The following is a 26,146-nucleotide window of genomic DNA, read 5'->3' on the forward strand; positions in this document are numbered from 1 at the left end:
GAGTCAGCTGACACAGGCCAGCCGCAGGTGTTTAATTGCAGTGTAGACATACCCTGAAAGGACAGCTACAATGTAGGGATTGTTACCAACTCCTGAGACACTAGGACTGTTAAAAAAAAGTCACAATTTTTTTTAAGTGGTAAGAAAAGTATTGTTCTGTTCTCTTCAATCTCAAACAGCTGAACTGATTTTGCTCAAACTTTCCACCAAATTCACTAGTGAGCCAGCCCCCACCAAAATCTCAGTCCAAAAGGCTGACAAAGTTACAAGAAGCTGAAAAAGGCCCCTTAGAATGTTAACACCTGTAAATGCTTGGCTATAGGCATTGTTATTGCTCCTATCATAAGTTAGCATCTTATTTCATTGCTTTATTCTGCAAAAGCCACCTACAACAGCCTATACCCAGCATGAACGCACAGCTAAATTGGCTTAGAACTTCCCTTAAGCTTAGACTGAACCTAAGAAAGACTATGTTGCTAGGTCAAAAGAAAAAAGTACTTGGGTGCTGATAATAGGATTAAAATACATAAATTAAAGAAAAATAATAATATAAAAATGTAAGTTAATAAAGATACTGAATCGTAAGTACAGAATTAACAAGTACACAATGAAAAATATTACAAAATACACTTGTCTAAGGTGCAGAAAAATGACTATTGTTATGTGATCCTATCATATTCTTCTTCACTCAATTAAAAGGTCACTCACAACTAGATGAGACCACAATAGATATGGGCTTATAGTGAGGAGTGAGAGTAAAATCCCTGAATCAGAGTAAAGTATATTACTAGTCACAGTAGGCTGACCTTAAACAAGACATGGAAGAAGCGAAAAGTATATTTTGGAGGCAGAGAAATTTTGTGGAATACTGTAAACTTATGTTCTTTCCCAAAAAATATATCAGTAGGTAAACTAAGGATACACTACTATATTAGATCAATAATGATTCTTTACTGTCAGGATATAAAGGTTAAGATATAATGGTTGACACTAAAAATTCCTGCAGAATAAAATAGCAACACCTTCCTCAGCCATGATGTAACTGGTTCTCCCTATTCTTTCTTTGGCTTGAAATGATCTCAGCCAATTACAGTAAATAGTTTTCCTGCTACAGAATTCTATCCAGATTTAGAATGCTTACATATGGAATGAACACCTTGTGCTCAGCTGCATAATTAGCTTCATTAACATGCCATCTGACGCCTTTTATAACAGCAGCTAAATTCTGACTGGGCTAAGTCTAACTAAAAACTCAGAACGAACATGGAATTGAATAGTATGTGCAAAATGAAACAACCTGAAACACATCATCAATGACAGTTACAAATATTTAAATTAAAATTTACTTAATCTACAATGCATATTTCTGTTCTACAAATGTCAGTATCTCTTACCTCGCTCTCCCCCCCTCCTCCTCCTTTTTCCCCCTTAAAGTTCCTCCCATCCACATATTCCCTAGCAGGCACAAAATAATATAAATTCTAAATTAGCATCTTTATGCTTATTCTGTACAATCTTCCACACTACTCTCAGATGTATATAAACTAGAATGAAGGGGAGAGGGTTGTTAAACTTCTTATAAATATATTTATGATTATTCATGGCGGTCCCTACTAGTTGACCTGGAAATAAAAAGGTCTGAGCTATCACTAAGGAAACTGATGGTCTACATTGGGTTTACATTACCCAGTTCAGAAGAGTTGAATGTACTGTAGTAGAAAGGATGCCAGCTGCACTCTTCAGTTTGCTGCCAATTTTTATCACTGAATGATCCTGCAGCCAACACAAATTCAGGACGAGCTTCTCAGCTAGTATAAATAAGTCTTTTTAAGACTGAGAATTTGAAGTCAACAGAGCCTCACCCATTTACACCAGCTGAAGATCTGATGGCAAGTTTATATTTAAAAAGAACAAAATGATGCAGAGAAACACTATATTACCATGAGAGAGCTGCATATTGGAGAGGCATATGGGGCTAACTGCAGAGTTCTATTGTGTAAGACAGGAAACGAAGAGTATACTTTTAAAACACCTCTTACTGGACAAGTCAGAGGTATTTAAAGAGTAGTGAATGAAGGGCATATCAACTCATGGGGTTATGTCTAACCCGTGGTAATCAATTATTTTTTTGTAAAGGACCAAGTTTCTTGGTCAAGGTATAGTGAAGGTCTGGAATCCAGAGAAACATTTTTCACATGGCAAGTGCTCCTGTTCAATGAACACATACAAGGCTACATAATATACCCAGGGCCTATTGCTTAAATTTTTAGTGCATTTTAAATGAAAAATCAAATCACAGTATAACCTAAAAATAACCTTGAGAAAGTAGATAGATAAAATGTCAAATAGATGCAAATATTAACATTAAAACACTTTCAGACAACTGTTTTAAGTTTTGAATGTGTTTTGTCAAATAACATTATTGTAGGCAATGTGTATATAGATAGATAAACATTCAAAACTCTCAGGCCTTTTGTGGTTTATTTAATATAAGTATCAGAGTTTGAAAGAAAACAACACTTAGTACACATAAATGCTTTATCTTTTATGATTCAAGCCTTTCCAATAACAAATACACACCCACCTACACATGTATTAAGCAAAAGATTCATGAATAATTTCTGTGAAATACCTGTTAAAACTGTAGTATCACTACTGAAAATGTAATTTTATATGGCAATACAAATTTAAAATGAAATATGAATGAATATTGTATAATTATACTACTTGCCATGAGTGGGAAAAAGTGATAGGTCCTCTGTTGGAAAAGGTTTGGAGTGAGTTCAGTCAAGGCAAAAAGGAGGCAATTGCACAGATGATTATCAGTCAGAATGGAGAGAATACACAGCTGTCTCACAGACGTATGTCTAGCCAAACTTAGTCAAAATGTTAAAGGCCACCTTCCTCAAGTGTGCATAACTGGAGTGCAACACAAGAGTTATCTAGAAAGTTTCATATGTAGTGTCAGTGTGCCGCGCCTTAAGCACTTCATCCGCTTGTAAATCAGTAAGCGCCAGCTGTAATTTTGCCTTTTCAACGTCTGGAAAGGATGCTTTTACTTGATCACACTAAGTGCCAAAAATGGGTTTGTTACAAACAGGAAGATGTCTTTAACACTTTCTAATTCTTGGAATCTCTGCTGGAAGATTTGAAGAAGCCTGTCCAGAGATGATGCCATCTGATTCACATCTGCAGTGTCCCGGCAGTTTAGCAACGTCAGGAAATGTAGCATCTCTGCAATGTCCAAATCACTTTTGAAGAGACTCTGTTTTGAAATGAAGTGACACTGCTGTGGAGATCCACTACATTGTGATTTCACCCCATAGGTTTAAGTTGAAATCATGTAAGTGGCCTATCAAATCAACAAAGATGTTCAGGACGCTCATGCTTGTGTAACACCAACAGACCCTGGTTGCTGGCAGGTGGGATCGAACCTGGGACCTCTGGAGCTTAGTGCATGAGCCTCTACTGCATGAGCTAAAAGCCAACTGGCTATTAGCTAAGGCTGTAGAATAGACTCAATCTCTCTGTGTGTGGTCTCAGTGCCACTAGGTGGGACAGAACACCACACCCAGGAGGTGTTTGGGTTACGTACTTTCCCTAGCTGAGACTTCAGAGACTTCCCAGTTGAAATTCCAGATGAGCCCCCACTTGTAACGCTGACAGACCCCGGTCATCAGGGGGCGGGATTGAACCTGGAATCTCTGGAGCTTAGTGCATGAGCCTCTACTGCAGAGATCGGCAACTTTTGGCACACGACACGCCAGGGGAAGCCTGCAGGTTCAGCCAATCGCGGCTTCCACTGGCCATGGTTTGCCGCTCCAGGCTAATGGGAGATGCGGGAAGCTGCGGCCAGCATATACCTTGACCCGCGCTGCTTCCCGCAGCCCCCATTGGCCTGCGGCAGCGAACTCCAGCCAGTGGGAGCCGCGATCGGCCGAACCTGCGGACGTGGCAGGTAAACAAACCGGCCCAGCCCACCAGGGGATTACCCTGGCGGGCCGCATGCCAAAGGTTGCTGATCCCTGCTCTGCTGCATGAGCTAAAAGCCAACTGGCTGATAGCTAAGGCTGTAGAGATGTAGAGCAATGCACGGGAAAGATAGGAAGGATGACAAGAGAGCACCCTGGCTTAACCAGGAGATCTTCAGTGATCTGAAACTCAAAAGAGTCCTAACAAAAAGTGGAAAGTAGGTCAAATTACAAAGGATGAATATAAAAAAACAACACAAGCATGTAGGGACAAAACTAGAAAGGCCAAGGCACAAAATGAGATTCAGATAGCTAGAGACATAAAGAGTAACAAGAAAACATTCTACAAATACATTAGAAGCAATAGGAAGACCAAGGACATATTAGGTCCATTACTCAATGAGTGGGGAAAGAAAATAACAGAAAATGTGCAAGTAGCAGAAATCCTACATGCCGTTTTTATTTCAATTTTCACCAGAAGATTGGTAGCTATCAGAATTCTAACATAGTGAATGCCAGTGAACATGAGGTAGATTCTGAGGGAAAGAACAAGTTAAAAATTACTCAGACAAGTTAGATGTTTTCAAGTCACCAGGACCTGATGAAATATAACCTAGAATACTCAAGGAGTTGACTCAAGGAATACTCAAGGAGATATCCGAGTCCTCAGCGATTATCTTTGAAAAGTCATGGAAAACGGGAGATATTCCAGAGGACTGGAAAAGAGCAAATATAGTGCCTACCTATAAAAAGGGGAGTAAGGACAACCCGGGGAATTACAGACCAGCCAGTTTAACTTCAGTACCCACATAGATAATGGAGCAAATAAGTAAGCAATCAATTTGCAGACACCTAGATGATAATAAGGTAATAAGTAACAGTCAGCATGGATTTGTCAAGAACAAGTCATGTCAAACCATTAGGAAAAACTTTCTGTCAGAGTAATTAAGCACTGGAACAACTTGCCCAGGGAGCTTGTGAAATCTCCATCACCTTGATCCCTTTAATCAATTGGTCCTTCAGCTCACATATAGATTGTGCCAGTCACAACACGTCTTCCATTCTTCTCTTATCCTGGACTTCCTTCTCCATGTGCAGCTATGCCTTTTCACGATAAAATTTTCCCATCTCTTTGGATGTTGGCCAAGTGGTTGTTTCAGTTCCTGTGGGAACTACTTAGAGACAGCTGTAGTCCATCGATTGTCCGCAAATCTGAGACAGTTTAACTGCTCTAGGTTGACGCTGATTCCGCCCTTCCAGTTCATCCGCCTCATTACCATTTTGAGGCAGGCTGTGAAGAGTTTTGATGAAACCATGTCTCCTTGCTTCACACTTTTTTTCACCGGGATGTGAAGGGGAGTGTCAAAGAGTTATATCCGTAGTGCAGTCAGAGTTTACTTCCTTTAGTAGTTTGATATAGTTTGTGTCGATGCCCTGCTCTGCAAGAGCTTTCAACACTGCATTGATCTCTACATTGTCGAACGCCTTTTCATAGTCAACGAAGGCAATGCATAAAGGGAATTTGTATTCCCTTGAGTGCTCCAATAGCTGGTTTATAGTGAAAATATGGTCCAATCTGCTGAAATTCCTTTGAAAGCCTGCCTCCTCTCTCAGCTGCTGCTCGTCCAGACTCTTAGAGTTGGTTTGTTATTATTTTGGTGAATAGCTTGTAGACATGTGAGAGCAGGCACATTGGACGATAGTTCTTTAGACCTTCATAATCACCCTTCTTGTACAACAAAATGGTGTTGGACTCCTTCCAGCTGGATAGTATCTTCTGCATTTCCAAGAAATGGATAAACCTCTGAGCAAGAGTTTTCCAGAGATCTTGGCCTCCAGCTCTTATCATTTCTAATGGACTACTTATTTAAATAAAATAAACAGGATTTGGCCTGGATGTCTTGTGGTATTTTAAACAGAAAATTGAAAAGGCAGAGACATTAATTCAAATTCACCCACACATCTGCAAAATTAACTATAGTACATCTCAAATGCTTTTTTAAATTAAATTTTAAATTAATCTCATATGACCATCCACAAATTCTCTGAAAATGATATGCATTTAAAAATATGAATATATTTTTACATGTCAGACTAATGAAGCTGTCATGGACTGTCAAATCAAAGATGCAAACATTTAAAAATGTGTTTTCATGATACAGTAGAATGACTTAGGGCAACTTCTTCCACATTCATGTGGTCATAAGAGATATTTCAAAATGTGCAACAAAATTGTGATATGTGGGTCTAAATTAAATCCACAAAAGCAATGAAACTCATAGTTAAGGTGCAGGTTTGGGCTATAATGGTATGCAGGCCATATGGGAGCAGTGGTGCTGGAACTATTTTTATAGTGGGGGGGTGGAGATCATGTATTTGGGTTGTTATTACTACTTCAAGCCATGGGGTGTGTCAGCACCCTAAGCACCTCTAGTTCCAGCACCTATGTATGTGGGATTCTGTCCTGGGAAGCAGTGACTCTCAGTAAGATTTGTGGGTCATGGTGGATAGTAGCTGAACATGAGCTCCCAGTGCGACGCTTAGCCAAAAGAGCTAATGCAATCCTGGGATGCATAAAGAGGGAATCTCAAGTAGCAGTAGAGGTTATTTTACCTCTATATTTGGCACTGGTGTGACCACTGCTGGAATACTGTGTTCAGTTCTGGTGCTTACAATTCAAGAAGGATGTTGATCAATTGGAGAGGGTTCAGAGAAGAGCCACGAGAATGATTAAAAGATTAGAAAACATGCCTTACAGTGACAGACTCAAACAGCTCAATCTATTTAGCTTAATAAAGAGAAGTTTAAGGGAGGATTTGATTATACTATATAATATTACACTGATCAAATGTTAAATAATGGGCTCTTGAGTCTAGCCAAGAAAAGTACAACATGATCCAGTGTCTGGAAGTTGAAGCTAGACAAATTCACACTGGAAATAAGATGTAAATTCTTAACAATGAAAGTAATTAACCATTGGAACAATTTACCAAGGGTCATGATAGATTCTCCATCACTGACAATTTTTAAATCAAGATCGGATGTTTTTCTAAAAGATATCCTCTACGAATTATTTTTGGGGAAGTTCTGTGTCCTGTGGTACTCAGGAGGTCAGACTAGATGATCATAGTGGTCCTTTCTGGCCTTGGAATCTATTTATCTGTTTTCCCCTTGATGACCACCCTAGAGAAAAGGATGCTTCAGCAGTTAAGGTGCTAGTCTGAGACTGAGGAGACTTGTTTTCAATGCCCTGCTCTGCCATAGACTTCCTGTGAGAGCATGGGCAAGTCACTTAATCTTTCTGGGCTAGATTCACAAAGGTACTTAGGCAACTCACTGCCTTTTTAGGTGCCTGAGTCCAACACTTAGGCACAACTGACATTCACAAAACCACTGCACAGCTGCCAGCTAACCCCACAGGTTCCCATGGGGATTTAGGCACCAAAATTTCTGCTGGTGGGTGTGGTCAAAGCTGCCTAAATCCTGACACTGCTCAGTGTCTGATGGAACAGATATAGAATTGTCTTAACTGCGTTTTGGAGATTCTGCATGCTATATTTGCCATTTTATTTTCTGGTTATATTTTACTTCTCTTTTAATAGAAAAGGCAATACATAGTTATTAATGAAAACTGATTTCTGTCCATGTTGCCGTAATAGTTAGGATGTTTTAAACTTTTATTTCTTAATTATTGAAATAGCAAACACCTTTGTGAAATGCATATTTGCAAATATGTTAGTTAAATGCAATGCTCCCAACATGAGGCCTAATATCATTGTTATGCAAATGGTAAAATGCTTTATGGATCAACATGGAATCTAACAACTTTGCTAAACTAGTGTGAGAAGCCATTAAGTACAGAATATGTATACTAATGTGGAATTAATTAATTATTGGCAGTGCACAAGCAAACCTTCAACCAACTCCAGAAGACAAGAATCATTCCTCCAAAGTCAATAATTTTTAATTATTTAAGCTAAAGGCTTTGTAAGAGTTCTTTAATTAAAAGACTTCTCTGAGAACTACAAACTTTTGTATAAAGAACAGGAGGATTGAGACTTTTTGAAAATAAAATTTCATTTCCTGTCAGACTCTAATATTAAAAATTGAGAGAATATTGCAGAGACTGGACTAAATAAAAAGAAACTTGAAATTAACTTTATTAGTTATCTGGATCTTTTCTGCCACAAGAAGAACAAAGCAGTTAAAGAAATGTTGCATATTATCAAACAGACTGCAGTTCAGGAACTTAATGTGTCACCTAAGCAAACCCCAAAGGCATAAAGCCAATGAAAGTGTGACAGCAACTAACTTGGAATCTAAACAAGCCTGAAAAAGGTGCCACAAGTCCTCCTTTTCTTTTTGCGGATACAGACTAACACGGCTGCTACTCTAAAACCTGTCATTATGAAAGAGGTGTGTTTTCCTATAATTTCATTAAAATAAGAAGGAGAAGGATACAAAAACTCTGAAGTGAGCACCACTCACACACAACTTCTGCTACCCTGCTCAGAAACAGCACTTCACAAGCAGATAAAAAAAAAACAGAGAAAACTCAAAAAGAAATCAATCCAAGAACTTCCCTAAGACTTCAATATGCATTAGTGAGAGGAAGTTAACTGAGACACTACCAAAGGATTAGATTTAAAACTCTTGTAATGATTTTGCTGGAATATTGAAATGTTCTTGTAATTTATTGAAATGTTCTTGTAATTTAAGACTAACAGTTTCTCTTGTTGATCACCATGTAGACCACGAATTCCTAGAGAGGAGACTCAAGCTAAACACTGGTAAGCAGAGAAATAGTGGGATGTAACTAAGGACTTGGCTACACTTGTGAATTACAGCGTAATAAAGGAGCCCTGGGTGCACAAGCTCACTACCCATCCACACTGGCAAGGCACGTAGAGCACTCTGACTCTGCGGCTACAGTGCTGCTGGTACTCCATCTCAGCGAATGGAATAACATTTGCTGCGCCCCCGCTGGAGCGCCACAGCACCAGTGTGAACGAGGTGTTGCTTTACTGTGCTCTAATCAGCCTCTGGAAACGTCCCATAATACCCTTAAGTCAAGTGGCCACTTTTGTCATTGTTTTGGAATCACTGCAGGAATGTGGAAATGCCCTTTGAAAACTCCATTTCTGACAGCCGGCTGCTTACCTGCTCTGAGACAAAGCAAGCCATTAGTGTGGAATGCTGTGTGAGAGAGAGAGGCGGGGGGAAGAAGGGGGTCTGCTGCTGTCTGAACTTACAAGACAGCATGCTGACATGCTCTCAGCCCCCCAAAAACCCACTCTCTCTCCCACCACATACACACAACACACTCCTTGTCTCACTCTACCCCACCCCACCCCGTTTGAAAAGCATGTTGCAGTCATTTGCATGCTGGGATAGCTGCCCACAGTGCACCGCTCCTAATGCCGCTGAAAGTACTGCAAATGTGGCCACGCCAGTGCGCTCGAAGCTGTCAGTATGGACAGACTGCAGCACTTTCCCTACTGCGCTCTCCGAAGGCTGGTTTAACTCAAAGCCCTCTACAACTGCAAGCGTAGCCATGCCCAAAATTTAAGATTCCTAATATTCATAATTGGCCTGTATTAAGACAGCTCCCTAAATGGTTTCTTTTAAGTAACTTTCTATGAAATCAAAGAAGATATTTAAGTATGGAATTAAGATTGGTTACTTAGCGCAACTATAAACTGTTTAGGTTATTATTAACAACTACACCATCTTCATTTGCCCTTAAACAAATTATTTTTCCCCTATATAAACAATTTTAAGTATCTAATAAGATATTAAAACCAAATTCACAATAATTTTGGAAAATAGCATACTTTGGTCCTTACTTGTCAAGATGAAAGCACCCTCAGAGGTATTCACTCTCAGGGATGCAATCTCTGTTAAAAGCTCTCCATGGAGACAAAGAAGAGATTGTAATAGAAGCAACCACTTTATTGTCTGTGTTCAGACATTTGTATTGTTTCGTCTAATGTTCTCTTTTCCTTTCTTTAACAATAAAATAGCCATGTTTAATAACTGTGATTATTTTACTTGGTCTTTATCATGATGCCCCTAAGGTATGTAAAAGAACCCGTCACCAAATAGTCGGAGCTACACTCTTGAGCTGGCACTAAGAAAAAACACTGGCTATGGCTACACTAATGCTTAGGTCAATATAAGTTATGTTGCTCAGGGGTGTCAATTAGCCACCCCCCTGCACCACATAACTTATGCCGACATAAATGCTGGTGTTGACATTTTGCTACGTCGGCGGGAGAGCTCCTCCTGCTGACATAGCTACTGCCACTCACGGGGGGGCGAGTAATTAAGCTGACAGGAGAGCTCTCTCCCGTCAACTTAGACCAGCTGCACTACAGAGCATACAGCGGCACAGCTGCATCAGTGCAGCTGCACTACTGTAAGCTCTCTAGTGTAGCCATAGCCTCAGTAACAGCTGGCCTACCACTCTTCTCTCTCTAAACTAAACATCTTTATTAATTTAAAACTACCCTTTTCCTTCCTAGAAGAACATATTATGGCATAACGCCATACTAAATTTTGTTTTAAAATGCAAGCTATTGCTCACCACACAAAAAACTTCATCAACTTAGAAAGAAGGTTACACAATAAAGACAATACTAACATTGAGACCAACAGGAATTCACGCATTACCATTCGAACACGTTAAGGGTGCATCTACACTGAATGCTTCTTTTGGCAACGCGTGGTGTACATAACCCTATAGCTCCCCTAGCTTGGGTATACATAGCAGTGTAGACCATGAGGCATGACTTAGGTGAGTAAAGACACACCTGAAAAGCGTGGGTATGTACTCAAGTACAAACCCACACGGCTCCCTACTTGCCCAAGCAATGACTCCTCATCTACACTGCTATTTTTAGCAGTTTCATGTCCCACTGCCTCCCTACTGCTGCAGCCTTTTCTTGCCACAGGAACACACTCCAGCAGCAGAGAAACCTCTCACAGGGGGGGAAGCAATGGGGAAAGGCTCCGTCAGCTCTGCATTGCTGGAGCCTTTCCCCGCCACGGTGAAGACTTCAGCAGTGGAGAAAGGCTCTCCCAGCTCCTTGCTGCTGGAGCCCTCCCCTTCAGCAGGGAGAGGCTCTGGCAGCAGAAAAGGCTCTGGTGGGGGAAGGCAACAGGGAAATCCTGAGCCCTTCACCACGCCCTCCCCCACCAGAGCCTTTCCATGCTGTGGTGAAAGGCTCCAGAAGCATGGAGCTGCTGAAGCCTTTCCCTGCTGCCTTCCCTCTGCTGGAGCCTTTCACTGACTGCAGAGTGGATGTGGTATGCTTTTCACTGTGGTGTGTTGCTGCACGTGCACTGCATGCTGCCACCAGTGGTGTGTAATGTACTGCAGAATGTACAACTTAAATAGCCTTTCAACTCCAACACGTAGTCATCTACATTGCACTCATCCAATTACTCACACACACAACCTTAACTCCAACCTAAGCTACATTAAGATACACTGCCTAAAGAATAAACAACGAGGAGTCCTTGTGGCACCTTAGAGACTAACAAATTTATTTGGGCATAAGCTTTTGTGGGCTAAAACCCACTTCATCAGACAAATTTGTAGTGGTAAAGTCAATAATGTGTTAATTGTACATGAAAGAGCATGAGATTGAAGTTAAAGAGAACTGAAAAACTTCAGGTCACCTTTTACTATGCACTACTGAGAAGTTCATTGCTTTAAAAAACAAGTTTCCTTCTCCCCCACCACAGAAAAGAAGTAATTCAATAGGTTTGTTTATAAACTATTTTGTCTTGGGACATCTAACACAAGTAAAACCATGTCAATTCCTAGCCAAAAGTAAATATAAAAGTACAGTTTCCGGAACAAGTGCGTATATGTCCTTGGCTTCGCTTTTAAATTTTTGAAATGAAACATGTTTCTATTGTGACCTATTGTATCTTTCTAAAATCAAATATTTTTATACAGCAGCAACCAGACTGATTTTAGTCTTCAAGTGTATTAGTTACACATGGTAATGCCTAAAGTTTTGTAAATGTTATAGCAATTATGTTTATACTCCTTTTAGAAGAGCCATGTTTTCATGTAATCTTTGACCTGAATATTTTCATTTAAACTCTGACAACAAAATAGTTACACAACAGAAACAGGGTGAGTTCATTTCACATTACTTGAGATATACAAACTCCTAAAACAGAGCAATTCCCAGTAGCTGCAGAGTGCTTTGTAGTTATCTAACACAATGGCAACATGAACTACCAGGTTTCAAGAAAATTGTTTGTCTGCCTTATCTATTTTGTTTCAGCTACAGTCATCTTAGGTGTTACTGTAATAATAAATGATATATTTTCAGACAGAAGTGTGATTTTAAACTAACAGTCTCCCTTTAATGATCCACTTCAGATTCTGGAACAGAAAAGCCCTTCTACAATTAGCTATCAAATGGGAATTACAGAATGCCATACATCTTGCACCTGTATACCAGGAATAGAGGATCCAAGATTCTGATACAGTAGAACCTCAAATTTACAAACACCAGAGTTATGAACTGACCAGTCAACCACACATCTCATTTGGAACCAGAAGTACACAATCAAGCAGCAGCAGCAGAGACAAAAGAAATGAAAAAGCAAATACAGCTCAGTACTGTGTTAAATGTAAACTACTAAAAAATAAAGGGAAAGCAGCATTTTTCTTCTGCATAATCAAGTTCCAAAGCTGTATTAAGTGAATGTTCAGTTGTAAACTTTTGAAAGAACAACCATAACATTTTGTTCAGAGTTACAAACAACCTCCATTCCCAAGGTGTTCGTAACTCTGAGGTTTTAAGGTACTCAAAAGTTCTTCTACCTCCTTTTTTCTGTATTTGCACATCACAAATTAATGCTGCTCGAAGCAATCATGTGCTTTTCTGGATATTACTGCTCTTTGCAGTGGTAGCATTTGCCATTTCTAGCACTGCATCTATTGACTCTTCCCACTAGGCCCCAGAACACCATTTGTACTGATGTTATCACAGCATTCCACTGAGCCAGTGCGGATTTTTAAGTTGTGATGTTTTTAAAAGGAATATCAATATGTGTCAATTTGTATGTGCTATGCAGTAGCTGTGTATTCCTAAGTTTTAGTCATGTTGGTTGTACACACGCATTTTCGTAATGTCCAGAGATAATAAAATATGAAAATATTTCAGCCTCAAACTAAAAGGCATTTTGGGTGAATGATTAATAGCAAGGCACTAGACCAATGTACATGGCAGAGGGGCATTGCTGGCACATGATGGCATATATCACATTGGGAGATGTGCAGGTGAACGAGCCCCGGATGGTGTGGCTGCTGCAGTTTCCACGGTATGCATCCGATGAAGTGAGCTGTAGCTCACGAAAGCTCATGCTCAAATAAATTGGTTAGTCTCTAAGGTGCCACAAGTACTCCTTTTCTTTTTGCAAACACAGACTAACACGGCTGTTACTCTGAAACCTGTCATTATGTGGACAAAGTTGACAACGGGCTTTGTTGCAAGGATAGGTTCCTGAGTTAGTGTTTTTGTTGTGTGGTGTGTGGTTGCTGGTGAGTATTTGCTTCAGGTTGGGAGGCTGTCTGTAAGTAAGGACTGGCCTGTCTCCCAAGATCTGTGAGAGTGAGGGATCATCCTTCAGGATAGGTTGTAGATCCTTGATGATGCGCTGGAGAGGTTTTAGTTGGGGGCTGAAGGTGATGGCTAGTGGTGTTCTGTTATTTTCTTTGTTGGGCCTGTCCTGTAGTAGGTGACTTCTGGCTCCTTCAATCTGTTTTTTCACTTCAGCAGGTGGGTATTGTAGTTTTAAGAATGCTTGATAGAGATCTTGTAGGTGTTTGTCTCTGTCTGAGGGATTGGAGCAAATGCAGTTGTATCGCAGAGCTTGGCTGTAGACAATGGATCGTGTGATGCGGTCTGCATGAAAGCTGGAGGCACGTAGATAAGTATACCGGTCAGTAGGTTTCCAGTATAGGGTGGTGTTTATGTGACCATCGCTTATTAGCACTGTAGTGTCCAGAAAGTGGATCTCTTGTGTGGACTGGTCCAGGCTGAGGTTGATGGTGGGATGGAAATTGTTGAAATCATGGTGGAATTCCTCAAGCGTTTCTTTTCCATGGGTCCAGATGAAGATGTCATCACTGTAGCGCAAGTAGAGTAGGGGCGTTAGGGGACGAGAGCTGAGGAAGCGTTGTTCTAAGTGAGCCATAAAAATGTTGGCATGCTGTGGAGCCATGTGGGTACCCATAGCATATTTTAACAAAACAAGCATATGAATTTTTGAATTTAGTTAAACATTCATGTTTTTTAAAATCAGGTTTATTTTTGTTAAAATTGTTTTTAACTAAAATAGTTAATGAAATATATTTTAAAAAAACCAAAAATTTAACAAAAACTGGTTAGTTTCTAAGATGCCACAAGGACTCCTCGTTTTTTTTATGATTACAGTAACTTACATGCTATTTCCCTTTTAACCCAGCATTGCTAGCCAAATTAAGTGCAAGAACTCTAGACTCATCACTAACATTTACCTCAAATTCTAGTTCTATTTACTGTAAATATTAATATCATTAAGCACAGCAATCTAAGATGCAAACACACAAGTGAAAAGTACTTAATGTTATTAATGCATGTTTATGAACACTTCACCTCCAATCATCAATAGGCTTTTTGCCTTATTGTTTTCCAAAATACATTAGGAGTTTGGCACACTGTAGGACTTTGGCATATTGTAAAATACGTAAAGAGATTCAGAATTTCTCTGCTTTTTCATTCTTGATCATTTTCTCCTTTTACTTGTAATCTCTAGAATCCTCTGTGGTGCAGTGATAATGGGATGACTTGCATCCAATATGGGGGAAATAAATGTAAGTCTGCTGTCACATATACACAGCCCTGGCAGAGCTCCCCCTGGCTGGGCACTCACCAGGCTGTTGCATTTGGGGCCTGCCTTGCTGGGTTATGTGTGCTTTTTAAGCTTCTTGAGTCTGAACAGAGTCACAGCACTAGCCCCTGGAGCACTCTCGGAGTTCAGATCCTCTGTCTACCAGCTTCCCCCTCCCTCCCTGCTGAGAGCGGAAACTCTGTGTTCCAACTACTTAGGCCCTCAGATTCCCCAGTAGCTTACACACAACGTTTCCCAGTGTTCCACCTTGTGGGTACTCTGGGTTCACAGTTTAACTCTTCAGACACAAGAGCGCAAAAGCAAACACACCAATAGACTGCACAGGATTCTAAAGCAAGTTACTCTTTACTTAGCAGCACATGAAATACACAGGTATAGACAAAATAATAAACACACCTATATGCAAGTCCCTGCTTCAGTTTCCTCACTACTCTAGAGCATTCTTTGGGCTTTGGAAAGAGTCCTTTGAAAAGTCCAGGTTTCCCCTCCTGTAAATGACTGCTCTTCAGAATCATGGCATCTCTCTCTCCTGCTGCTCCAGCTTAGCTTGCTTCCTTTCACCTTGGCCAGTCCTGCAGTTAAACAGGGCCCCCCTGCTATGAAAGCCTGCCCTTCTCTCCTGCCCAAAGCAATCTCTCTCTTGCTCTGAGAGTCCCTCAGGTTTGCATGTCTCACTTCCAACAGATGGTTTCTTTGTTCTGCTGCTAGGAATTTTTTATCTCCACTCCCCACAGAAAAGTTGAAGGGCCTAGCTTCTCCCAGGTTAAGCCAACCCACTGTCCCAAAATGTTTTCACCTGAACAGGTAATCACTTGAGGTCTAAAGACCAACCATTGTACCTGGTCTGATAGATACATACTATAGCCCCTCTCAGCAAATGGTGGATTCCCACATTCTCCGCCATTGAAAAAATACACCTATGTCATAAAATCAACCAGAATTCATAAGTGGTACATAGACAGATTTCCAAACTCATCATGGCTGCTGTACAATTCACTTTGCAGAAGAAGGTGTTATGCAGTGAGCCCTGTATTTTATCCCTGAAGACTCCAGACATCTTTGTAATTTCAGTCTACATCCTATTTCATCTTAGATTTCATGCTTTCCTGCACTATGTAGCATAATTTGAATTACTGAATGAATAGATGTTTTGGATGTCTGACTAATGACACATTATTGATGGAGCCACAGAATAATACAATGCTTTGCAATACAATGCTCATCTGGGATCGTGGAGAAATGAGAAGCAGCATAGACACCAGACCCTGTATGGGTTAATAGGTATCTGCAGTATAGCTATATGCTTTTAGGGTCACTACTTGCAGCAGTGCCTAAAGTCTCAGAATTCACAAGGATTTGACTGTGTGCAGGGAGCTGGCTTAAGGAGGATGCTCACTGAGAGGCTTCATAGAATAGAGCGCGGTCATGTTTTTGTATGACAGACCTGAGGTTTGCCTTTGAGGCAGAGCACTGCTGGCTGATAGCTTCGTCAGGCATCCAGTCCACTGGGGTTTACAAAAACTAGGACAGCACACTGCTTTCTGCAAAACCAACAGGGACAGGTCCTGAAAACAGGGACTTGCCTAGTTTTCAAGGACAAATTGTTATTCTGTTTTGTTATAAAAACTAATATTGTGTTGTTCATTCATATAAATGCACAGTGGAGTGTAAACACAGGGAACCAGCGAGTGCGGAATTTTTTTAGAAGGGTGGTACAAGAGTCAGTAATTTAAAAAAAAAAAAAAAAAAAAGACTTGCTAAAACTTTCCTAACAAAGAAATATATTTTCTCTGTAATATATTTGGTACATACAAGATACTTAGTGGTGTGGTGTAACATAAATGTTAGTACTGGCACTTGTTTGTTCATTGCCACTCAGAAATAGCACAGTCAACCCATGCTTATGCCACCAATATCTTTCTACTACATTATCAAGTGTTCCATAAACATAAGTATATACACACACAAACATATATATATACACACACAGCAGATGGCCCTGATAGCACTGCCTATTAGTAAGGTTACTGACACTTCCCATTGTAAGACCCTATTTTCAGTTGCTTATAACTTTGCTAACCTTTAGGGCTAAAATTTTCCATGCTAGATATCTGCCTCAGACTGAATTTTTTCTGGAAAATTTCAGCAAAGACAACTCAGTTTTTATTAAGAGCCAGGCCAAAGAATAATATGTTTTGATCATGTTAAACAAATCTGTTAACCATTTATTTGAAAACCTCTACCACCCTCATGCTTTGCAGCAGGGACTTAAAATTTGGCAAGGTGGTAGCCATTGTGTCAGGGGTGTGCCTTTTGCTATCCCTGTGAAAATCTACCCAAATTTGACTAAGTTATAAGCCTTTGGGGGAGAGGGAATCACAATTCACACCTGCTCAGAGACTTGCTAGAGATTCAGAGTTTAATTCGCCAAAGATTCCACCGATGTTGAGCATGATCCAGCCTAGGAATGAGCAGGATGTCCTGTGCAATTGCAGTTCCCAGCTGCTCCAAGCCATTGCATGTCCAGGCACCAGAATTGAGAGTAGGGATCTTTTCTTTCCTGTTCTCTCAGTATCCCCCAGGACCACTGACATCAACTCCATGGGTGTTTGGGGGCTCAAGCACCCACGGAAAAAAAATAGGGGGTGCTCAGCACCCACCAGCCAAAGCTGTTTGGCAGGGCCACCGATCAGCTGTTCATTGGCTGGCAGGAGGCACTCGGGGGAGGCTGGAGAACAGTGAGGGGCAGGCAGACAAGGGCCTCGGGGGAGGAGGCAGAGCAGGGGCGGGAAGAGACAGAGCAAGGGCGTGGCCTCGGAAGATGGGGCAGAGTGGGGGTGGGAAGTGGCTGACCAACAGTGGGGCCTTGGGGAAGGGGCGGAGTGGGGGCATGGCCACAGGGTGGAGCAGGAGTTGAGCACCCACCCGGAAAAATAAATGTCAGCGCCTGTGCCCATGACAACATCCAGGCAGTTGCCTTAAGGTTTGTACAGGCAGGGCTTAGCCCAATGGAGTCCTACCCTGGCCTGAATGGAGCCTGTAGATATCACTATAATTATTTAAGTTAAAAATGTAAGTTTACACCAGTATTCTGTAACTACTTTGGGAACTGAAACTGTTTATTTAAAAATAATTGATTTCAACAGACTAGGTGGCTCAGTAAGTTGGTAATAGGCTACTGCGCTTTTCACCTCTAGGTCACCAGTTCAAATTTAGTTCACCGTTGACAATGACTGAAAGACATTACTTTCTGATGTTTGTTCAATGGCCTTCAGGAAATGAGCTTTAACAAGCACTAAATTCAATTAAACTATATACAGAAATACATATTTCACCATTTGTATGTATTAGCATTTTCCTAGATTTATGGTTTACTCTAACAAAATTCAGAAATCTTTCTACATGGTTCTCAATTTGATAATTAAATATCATTATGATTATCTACCTAAAGATTGTTGTTTTGTTTACACTACCCCCTTGATTATACTGACTCATGCCTACTAATATAACTACTAGGTTATATCTGCATAACAGACCTGAAGCAATTTTTGCAACCAAATTGCTCTGTTTTGAAGTTTTAATAAACACGAAAATACCTCCTTAACCACTTCTAGAAGCTAAACAAAAAGGTGACATAATTCAGTGCTTTATGATGTCAGTTTTACAAACAGTAATATCGTAAAGGAAACAGAATATCACATTTGAGTTTCAGGTATCCCATTTTCAACACTGACCTGAAAACTAATTAAATGCCTTTATTATTATAGTTCTCAGACTTTTCACATGTGTAAATGTTCAGAAATAGTCAAAAAAGAGAAAACCTGAAACAGATTTTAATTTTACTGATTTCGAACTAATTTATCACACTGTGCCATACAAGGTGACTTGGCAATACTAATATTTGGACTTGTTCAAGATTTATACCAAGTTTTGTCTGAAACTCAGAATTCCCAGATAAAACAGTGCAATAGCATCTCTAGGAACACAATGCATTTTAAAAAATAATTTAGAATGGATAAAGCGATCAGAACTGAAAGGAGTGTCTTTCATGTGACATTGTAAGGTACAGTACAAATGTTTAACTGGCACAGTGTTTTATTTTGTTATTGTTTGGACATAGAGGGTGGACATAACTAAAACATATAAATGTATTTTATAGTTCACATTTGCAGGGACAGTGTTCATAGCAACATATGCAAATAAGAGATATGCAGATGCAAAGTCAGCCTTGAAAGAAAAATATCCAAACAGAAGAATTTTTCCTGTTCAAATACCTCAGTAAATTATCCCAAAGGACTACATAATATTGAGTGGTATATATAACTCATGTAAATTGCGTTACTAAGAAAGCAACAACAGTGGCTCTAGAAATATCTGTAGAAAATCACATTAAGGTTGGGTTGAATATGAACTTTCGCTATAGCTGTAAGTAAATATTTAACAACTGCTGCTATAAATTATGCAAGTCATTTTCCACCAAAATAAGGTTCATAATGGCATTGGCACTTCAGAACAATTCAGAGAGAGAATAAAAATGGTAAACATTTGTAAAAGCCAACAACATTTACTGAAGAATTTAAACGTTTCAACAGGCACATCATAACACATGATTTACTATGCATTTCAGTCTAAATAATCTGAGCAACGTATTAAAATAAAGACTCAATTATCCCTTAAATGTGGACATAATTCTTTCTAATGTTACTGGGACTTACTCATATGCATTGATGGGAATTATATTTATATAGATATTTACTATAAAATCTAAAAATAATTTGCAAAGCAGCCAGTGTGCTCAGAAAGCAATTCTTCAAATATACTAAAGTTACTAGAATTCAGTTTAATGTTTTTATTACTTATTTTTTAAAGCAATCACATATACCTCAGATATCCATTCAAAATAAAGGTACCTATGGCACAAGCTGATCCACAACTTGCAAGGTAAGGCCCTTAAATTTCATTATTTTCAGTAACTAAGAAGGCCGGTCTAATGGACAGGGTACTGGACTTGGACTCAGGAGACCTGGATTCAGTTCCTGGATCAGCCACAGACTTATGTCTGACAGTGGGCAAATCTATCCTATTTCTCACTTCACCATTTATAACATGGGACAGCGCTTTCCTACCTCACAAGAGGCAAAATTAATTTTGCGAGGGCAAAATTAATTGACTGTGAGGTGTTCAAATTTAATAATTTTATTAAGATGACGCTGAAGTAAAAAGAAATTTTACAGAGTTTAAGCATAGAAGTTTCTGGTTATCAGGAATAAGGTACAGATTATCAAGGCGTGCAAAATTCGGTTTAGGAACAGGTGGCGTAAGGAATACATAATCTGCAATCTCCCCGATTGGGGGTAACACTACTATTAATGAGAGTCACATAGGTACCTAGATAGTTAGAAACATTTATTCAAAACAAGAAGTGGGGGACAATGGCAATTACGTGTTCTCAACACTGAAACAATGTTCAGTTTGAATTCCCAAATGAAAAAAGGAACATTGTCAACTTGACATTTATTTGATTTTTTTTTTTAAAGCAGAACTTTCAGGTGTTACACCTACTCGAGTCCCCTGCAATTTTTGTCATTTTGCGATCAAATGTTCTTAGTTGTTTAAATATGTTTCTCCCCTCCTTCCTGTATGAAAGCCCCACACAAATAGGGGAAACAGACTAACTATACAAATAGGGATGCAAAAGGCAAAGGAAACAAACTGAAACAGACTGTTTCCTAATCATTTCTAGCATTAATAATCGAAGGTGCTACTTACAGAAGTGTAAAATATTCAAAAATAACTGATTTTAAGTTTATGTTTAAGACCATAAAACAGTTATTAAACTACAAATCCCTCTATGCATCCATTAGATACATGTGTAGATACATGTGTGCTATTCTGAAGGTACAGACATCTATGCTAAAAGTAAAACCTTCACAAAAAAAAGTTACACATAACCAGCCACTAACCATTTATTAGAATTCATTAATCCCTGCCTAGTGGTTCTCAATATATTTACATCCTGTGATCCCAAAACATTCATTGCTCCAGGCTTGGAATACTGATACAGATTATAAACCTTAGTACAAACTAGGCTTTAAAAAGACTCCAAAATATCATATATGCTTTGTTTTACAAAATTATTTTTACACATAATTAGTTAGTTAAATAATTCCTGATTCGTCTCTTTTTTAAGCAAAACTATTTACAATGACATTCTTCCTCTAAGACCACAAAACACTGAACATAAATAAAATGTTTTTATTGTTGTAGTGGATATCCACTACAATCCTTAGAAAGCTTCTTAAAATATCCTATAAATATTTACATGTGTAACACATAATAAATTCAAGCTACAATAAGTTTACCACCATAAATATAACATACAAGCAGTCCACTTTCCATGGATTAAACTAACAGACTTTTTAACATAGTAAGAGCCAGGTTTGACAGTCATGTTCAATAAGAAGAAATTAAGACATTTTAATTTTTCCCCATTATTATTCTGTCTCAGTTTGCAGATAGATACACTAACGGTTTTAGGATTTTTGCTCACCTCATAGATGACGTAATGGTTTCAGCAGAGTTCAAAACTATTACATAAATCCACAGTACCCACTCAATCACTACAAATTCTTATAAATTACAAACCCTATTTATGTAGGGGCAAAGATTACAAGGATGTTGAATATCTCAATGTGCAGCATAACTTTCCAATTTAGATGTAAATATTATTTAAGCTAATTTATTTTTTCCACCTCCTTAAATATCTGAATTTCAATGATAAAATGCATATAAAAACATTTCATTTATTGACAAAGCTAGCACAGCTCAGCTGGTAAACAGCAAGCTTTTGGATACGGTTATGCAAATACACCTTGAACTTGACCTGGAAGAACCAAAACTTCAGTGAACTAATGAGGTTCTTCACAAAACTGTCAATGATATCAAAGATATGTTTACGCTGTTTCCCTGTCCCCCACCGCCCCTCAAATCACCACCATCAATCTACCCTTTAGTTAGCTAGTTCACAGTATATAGTCTGGTTTCAGAGTAGCAGCCGTATTAGTCTGTATTCACAAAAAGAAAAGGAGTACCTGTGGCACCTTAGAGACTAACCAATTTATTTGAGCATAAGCTTTCGTGAGCATCCGATGAAGTGAGCTGTAGCTCAAGAAAGCTTATGCTCAAATAAATTGGTTAGTCTCTACGGTGCCACAAGTACTCCTTTTCTTTTTTAGTATATAGTCTGAGTGCTCTGCACCTTTTCAGAGACAGCTGCAGTTTGTCCCCTTGATAGATGCTTTGTCTCCTAATAAACCCTGTCAGCTACACAAAGAGAATGTTTAACTGTGGGTGGATAGGTATTAGCCTGTAGTGAAATGAAGTACTGCAACCATTCTCTGCTGTCCTCACAGCTATGCTTACTCCTTGGGCCTTCCTACTATGCAGGTAGTTTGAACGTAACTATTAAAAGGAAATAAGGTTTTAACCTCTGGTTGTCTACCTTATGGAACACCCATGAGCACATCTAAGTAAAATGCTTAATTAACTCAAGTGTATTTGTACAGCAAAATGTACTTGAGCACTGAAAGCACCAAAAGACTGATTATATCTTCCTGCCTATTCATAAGACAGAAATAGCAATATACTATTTGATTAACAATAAAATACAGATTTTGCCTTCCAATACCCCTACTACAAAGAAGAGATCATTAGTCCCTCTCTAAATGACATGTTTTCTCTTAGGCATAATGCAGGCCTATACATAATAAACAACATAAATATAAAATCTGGTGCAATGCTACACTTACATACACCATGCAGCATATCTGGTGGCTGGGAGACACCCATGTTATTAAAGTTAGGTTCGACAAGAAGAAAGTAAGCTAACCTTCAGTTGTCTGTCATTTTGTTTAAATACAGAAGGGATGGAACTTGCCAATAGCAGTAACTTGACAGGATGCTTCTTTCTGTTCATTCTCCAGCCTTCTCGCCAGAAGACTCCCTACAACTTGCCTGTCCAGTTTCCTTTTTGAGCCAATCTTTTAAGGAAATTAATTTTTTTGTAGTCTTTAACATGGTACCGTTCAACAGCAATAAATAATACAATTGCGACCACATTCAGTATTTGCAGCCCCAGAAAGTGCCAGGAATACAACGAGGCTAAAGTAGGAAGGGACAGACAGGGCACCTGCCACAACAACTTTATGTGCTTTGACGAACAAAAGAAAAAACTTAGAGTACATCATGTCAGGGTTCATAAACTATGATTTCAAATGCAGTCCTGCTGCACCAGTGAGCTGGGATTCACTTAGTGCACCTTCTCTCTCTCTCCACTCACACATACACATCATCACCCCTAGCACACAAGGCTCAAGGCACACTAACAGTTGTCTCCTGAACCCTTTCCCTTGCTCTGCCCATCACTCATCCTCACAACCAGCAAGGGAGAAGTGCGCAAGGACGCTGGGCTTCATTCCCCCGCCCCACACCCCTCTTCAGGAGAAGGGGACGTGCATCTAGAAGCCAAGCAAGCTGAGCAACACATAGCCCTGTGAAACCAGAACTACTGGCACCCCCAGGCCGGAGCGTGGGGGCGGGCGGGGTCCCCCGGTCACTCCTCAAACACCACCTCCCCCCGGAGACCGCCGCCAGCTCCGCTTCCCCATGCCCCAGGCTGGGGGCCGGACACAGGCAGCCCTCCCGCTCCCCTCCGGCGTATCGAGAGGACTCAGCCCTTTCCCGCCTCACCTAGTCTCGGGGGGGCGCCCGGCTCTCCCCCGACCGCGGAGCCACCAGGGACCTCGCCCTTACCGGCGAATTGCTCCTCCTCGTCCCCGCTCTCCGAGTCGGTCTGCACGGGCTCCTCGGCGAAGCTGACCCCCCTGGCGGGGGCCCTGCGGGGCGGCAGGCTGCCCCTCTCCTGGCCCGGCGCGGGGGAGCCCCCTCCGGCGCCGCTCTCCGCCGCCTCCGCCTTGAGGCGCCCGAAGTACTGGAGGGCGAACTCCAGCAGGTCCCCGGGCTGGCTCCGCAGCACCTCCACGGTGAAGCCCTGCAGCAGCTCCGTCAGCCCCGCCGGGATGGAGATGCTCATGCCGGGGCCGGCCGGGGCGAGGCGAGGCGGCGGGAACGGGGGCCGGGGCGAGCCGGCGGGGAACTGCAGCGGCTGCAGGCCGGAGCAGGTGGGAGCCGCAGGGGTCCGAGCCCGCCCTGGCCGCCGAGGGTGCCGGGAGCCGCTCTCTGGGAGCCCGGGCGGCGGCGGCGGCGGCGGCTGCTCTCGGCGCGGCGGCGGCCCCGGCGGTGACGGTACCATCCCCGCCCCCGCCTCCTCCCCAGCGCCGGGGGGGGCCTCGCACGCATGTGACCCGGGAAACCATGACAACCTCCCGCCAGGGACCGCGGAGCGCCGCGCCGCGTCGGCCGGGGCGGGCTGCGGGCTTCCCCAGGGCCCGGGCTCCGCGCGGCGGGCAGGGGGCTCACCCGGGGATGGGCGGAGAGGCGGGAAGTCAGGGTTTGCCCAGACCGGAGCGGTACCTAATCCCCGAGGAGACTGGGACAAAGGGCCTCAGCCTTTGCTCTCCCCCGGAGCTGGGCATGGGACACAGTGATGCAGGGGGGCTTACAGCCACGGGGGAGCCCTCCTCCTTGGGGCTTTAGGGGGTAGGTCTCACCTTCCACTCAAAGCACCAAGGAAAGGGAGGGGTTGTGCAGCTACTGGGGCAGGTGGCCTTTCCACCTTCCCTCTCTTAGTAAAGCCATGGCTATGCTCCAGGCTTTGGTCCATGCAAGTTAGGTCAGCAGGCAGCCACTGAACTTTGTATATTGCCCATGCACACTGGGCTGCTTATGTGGGGGGTGCTCCGGGTACTCACTGTAGTGCTTGTTTTAATAGTTTCAACTTAAATTGTGGTGCACCATGGGTAGGTATCCCAGCATGCCATGTGCCACCATCCAGCATAGTGCATTTGGGGAAATTTTTGCAATGTTTTGTGGATAGTAATGACTCACATGGTCTCCCACAGTATTCTTGCCAGCAAGTTAAAGAAGTATGGGCTGCATGAATGGACTATAAGGTGGATAGAAAGTTGGCTAGATTGTCGGGCTGAACGGGTAGTGATCAATGGCTCCATGTCTAGTTGGCAGCCGGGATTAAGTGGAGTGCCCCAAGGGTCAGTCCTCAGGCCGGTTTTGTTCCATATTTTCATAAATGATCTGGAGGATGGTGTGGATTGCACCCTCAGCAAGTTTGCAGATGACACTAAACTGCAGGAGAGGTAGATACGCTGGAGGGTAGGGATAGGATACAGAGGGACCTAGACAAATTAGAGGATTGGGCCAAAAGAAATCTGATGAGGTTCAACAAGGACAAGTGCAGAGTCCTCCACTTAGGATGGAAGAATCCCATGCACCGCTACAGACTAGGGACCGAATGGCTCGGCAGCAGTTCTGCAGAAAAGGACCTAGGGGTTACAGTGGACGAGAAGCTGGATATGAGTCAACAGTGTGCCGTTGTTGCCAAGAAGGCCAATGTCATTTTGGGATGTATAAGTAGGGGCATTGCCAGCAGATCGAGGGATGTGATCGTTCCCCTCTATTCGACATTGGTGAGGCCTCATCTGGAGTACTGTGTCCAGTTTTGGGCCCCACACTACAAGAAGGATGTGGATAAATTGGAAAGCGTCCAACGGAGGGCAACCAACAAAAATGATTAGGGGACTGGAACACATGAGTTATGAGGAGAGGCTGAGGGAACTGGGATTATTTAGTCTGCGGAAGAGAAGAATGAGGGGGGATTTGATAGCTGCTTTCAACTACCTGAAAGGGGGTTCCAAAGAAGATGGCTCTAGACTGTTCTCAGTGGTAGCAGATGATAGAACAAGGAGTAATGGTCTCAAGTTGCAGTTGGGGAGGTTTAGGTTGGATATTAGGGAAAAACTTTTTCACTAGGAGGGTGATGAAACACTGGAATGGGTTACCTAGGGAGATGGTGGAATCTCCTTCCTTAGAAGTTTTTACGGTCAGGCTTGACAAAGCCCTGGCTGGGATGATTTAGTTGGGGATTGGTCCTGCTTTGAGCAGGGGGTTGGATTATTTGACCTCCTGAGGTCCCTTCCAAACCTGATATTCTATGATTCTGTGATTCTATGAATCTCGGATACTTTCATGCTGAGAGCTTGAGTCCTTTTTCCATCTCATAATGTAATTTGTATCTCAAATTTTCATGCTGTTTTTTAAAAATTCCACAAACCAGTGCAGCA

General features: G+C 41.5%; 2 protein-coding genes across 4 annotated transcripts in view; one reads left to right on the top strand and one right to left on the bottom strand.

The window, feature by feature from the left end:
* Positions 1–23,982, bottom strand: part of PRKAR2B (protein kinase cAMP-dependent type II regulatory subunit beta) — a gene marked incomplete at its 5' end in the record, with an annotated part of 158,311 nt that extends 134,329 nt beyond the window's left edge. Inside the window, one exon of one of the 2 annotated variants that reach the window (XM_084617325.1) lies at positions 23,703–23,982. In XM_084617325.1, coding sequence (XP_084473451.1) covers positions 23,703–23,982 — 280 coding nt within the window. Of the gene's footprint in view, positions 1–23,639 lie in introns of both variants that reach the window. The other variant, XM_084617324.1, reaches the window with a different exon arrangement.
* The window catches only part of LOC311514690 (uncharacterized protein), a 38,965-nt gene continuing 36,760 nt past the window's right edge, over positions 23,942–26,146 (top strand). For both annotated transcript variants that reach the window (XM_084617327.1, XM_084617328.1), the window contains exon 1: positions 23,942–24,070. In XM_084617327.1, coding sequence (XP_084473453.1) covers positions 23,969–24,070 — 102 coding nt within the window. In that variant the 5' untranslated portion in view covers positions 23,942–23,968. The remainder of the gene's footprint in view (positions 24,071–26,146) is intronic.

The sequence above is a fragment of the Lepidochelys olivacea genome (assembly GCF_965140295.1).
Source record: "Lepidochelys olivacea isolate rLepOli2 genome assembly, chromosome: 1".
In the NCBI taxonomy this organism is placed as follows: Eukaryota; Metazoa; Chordata; order Testudines; family Cheloniidae; genus Lepidochelys; species Lepidochelys olivacea.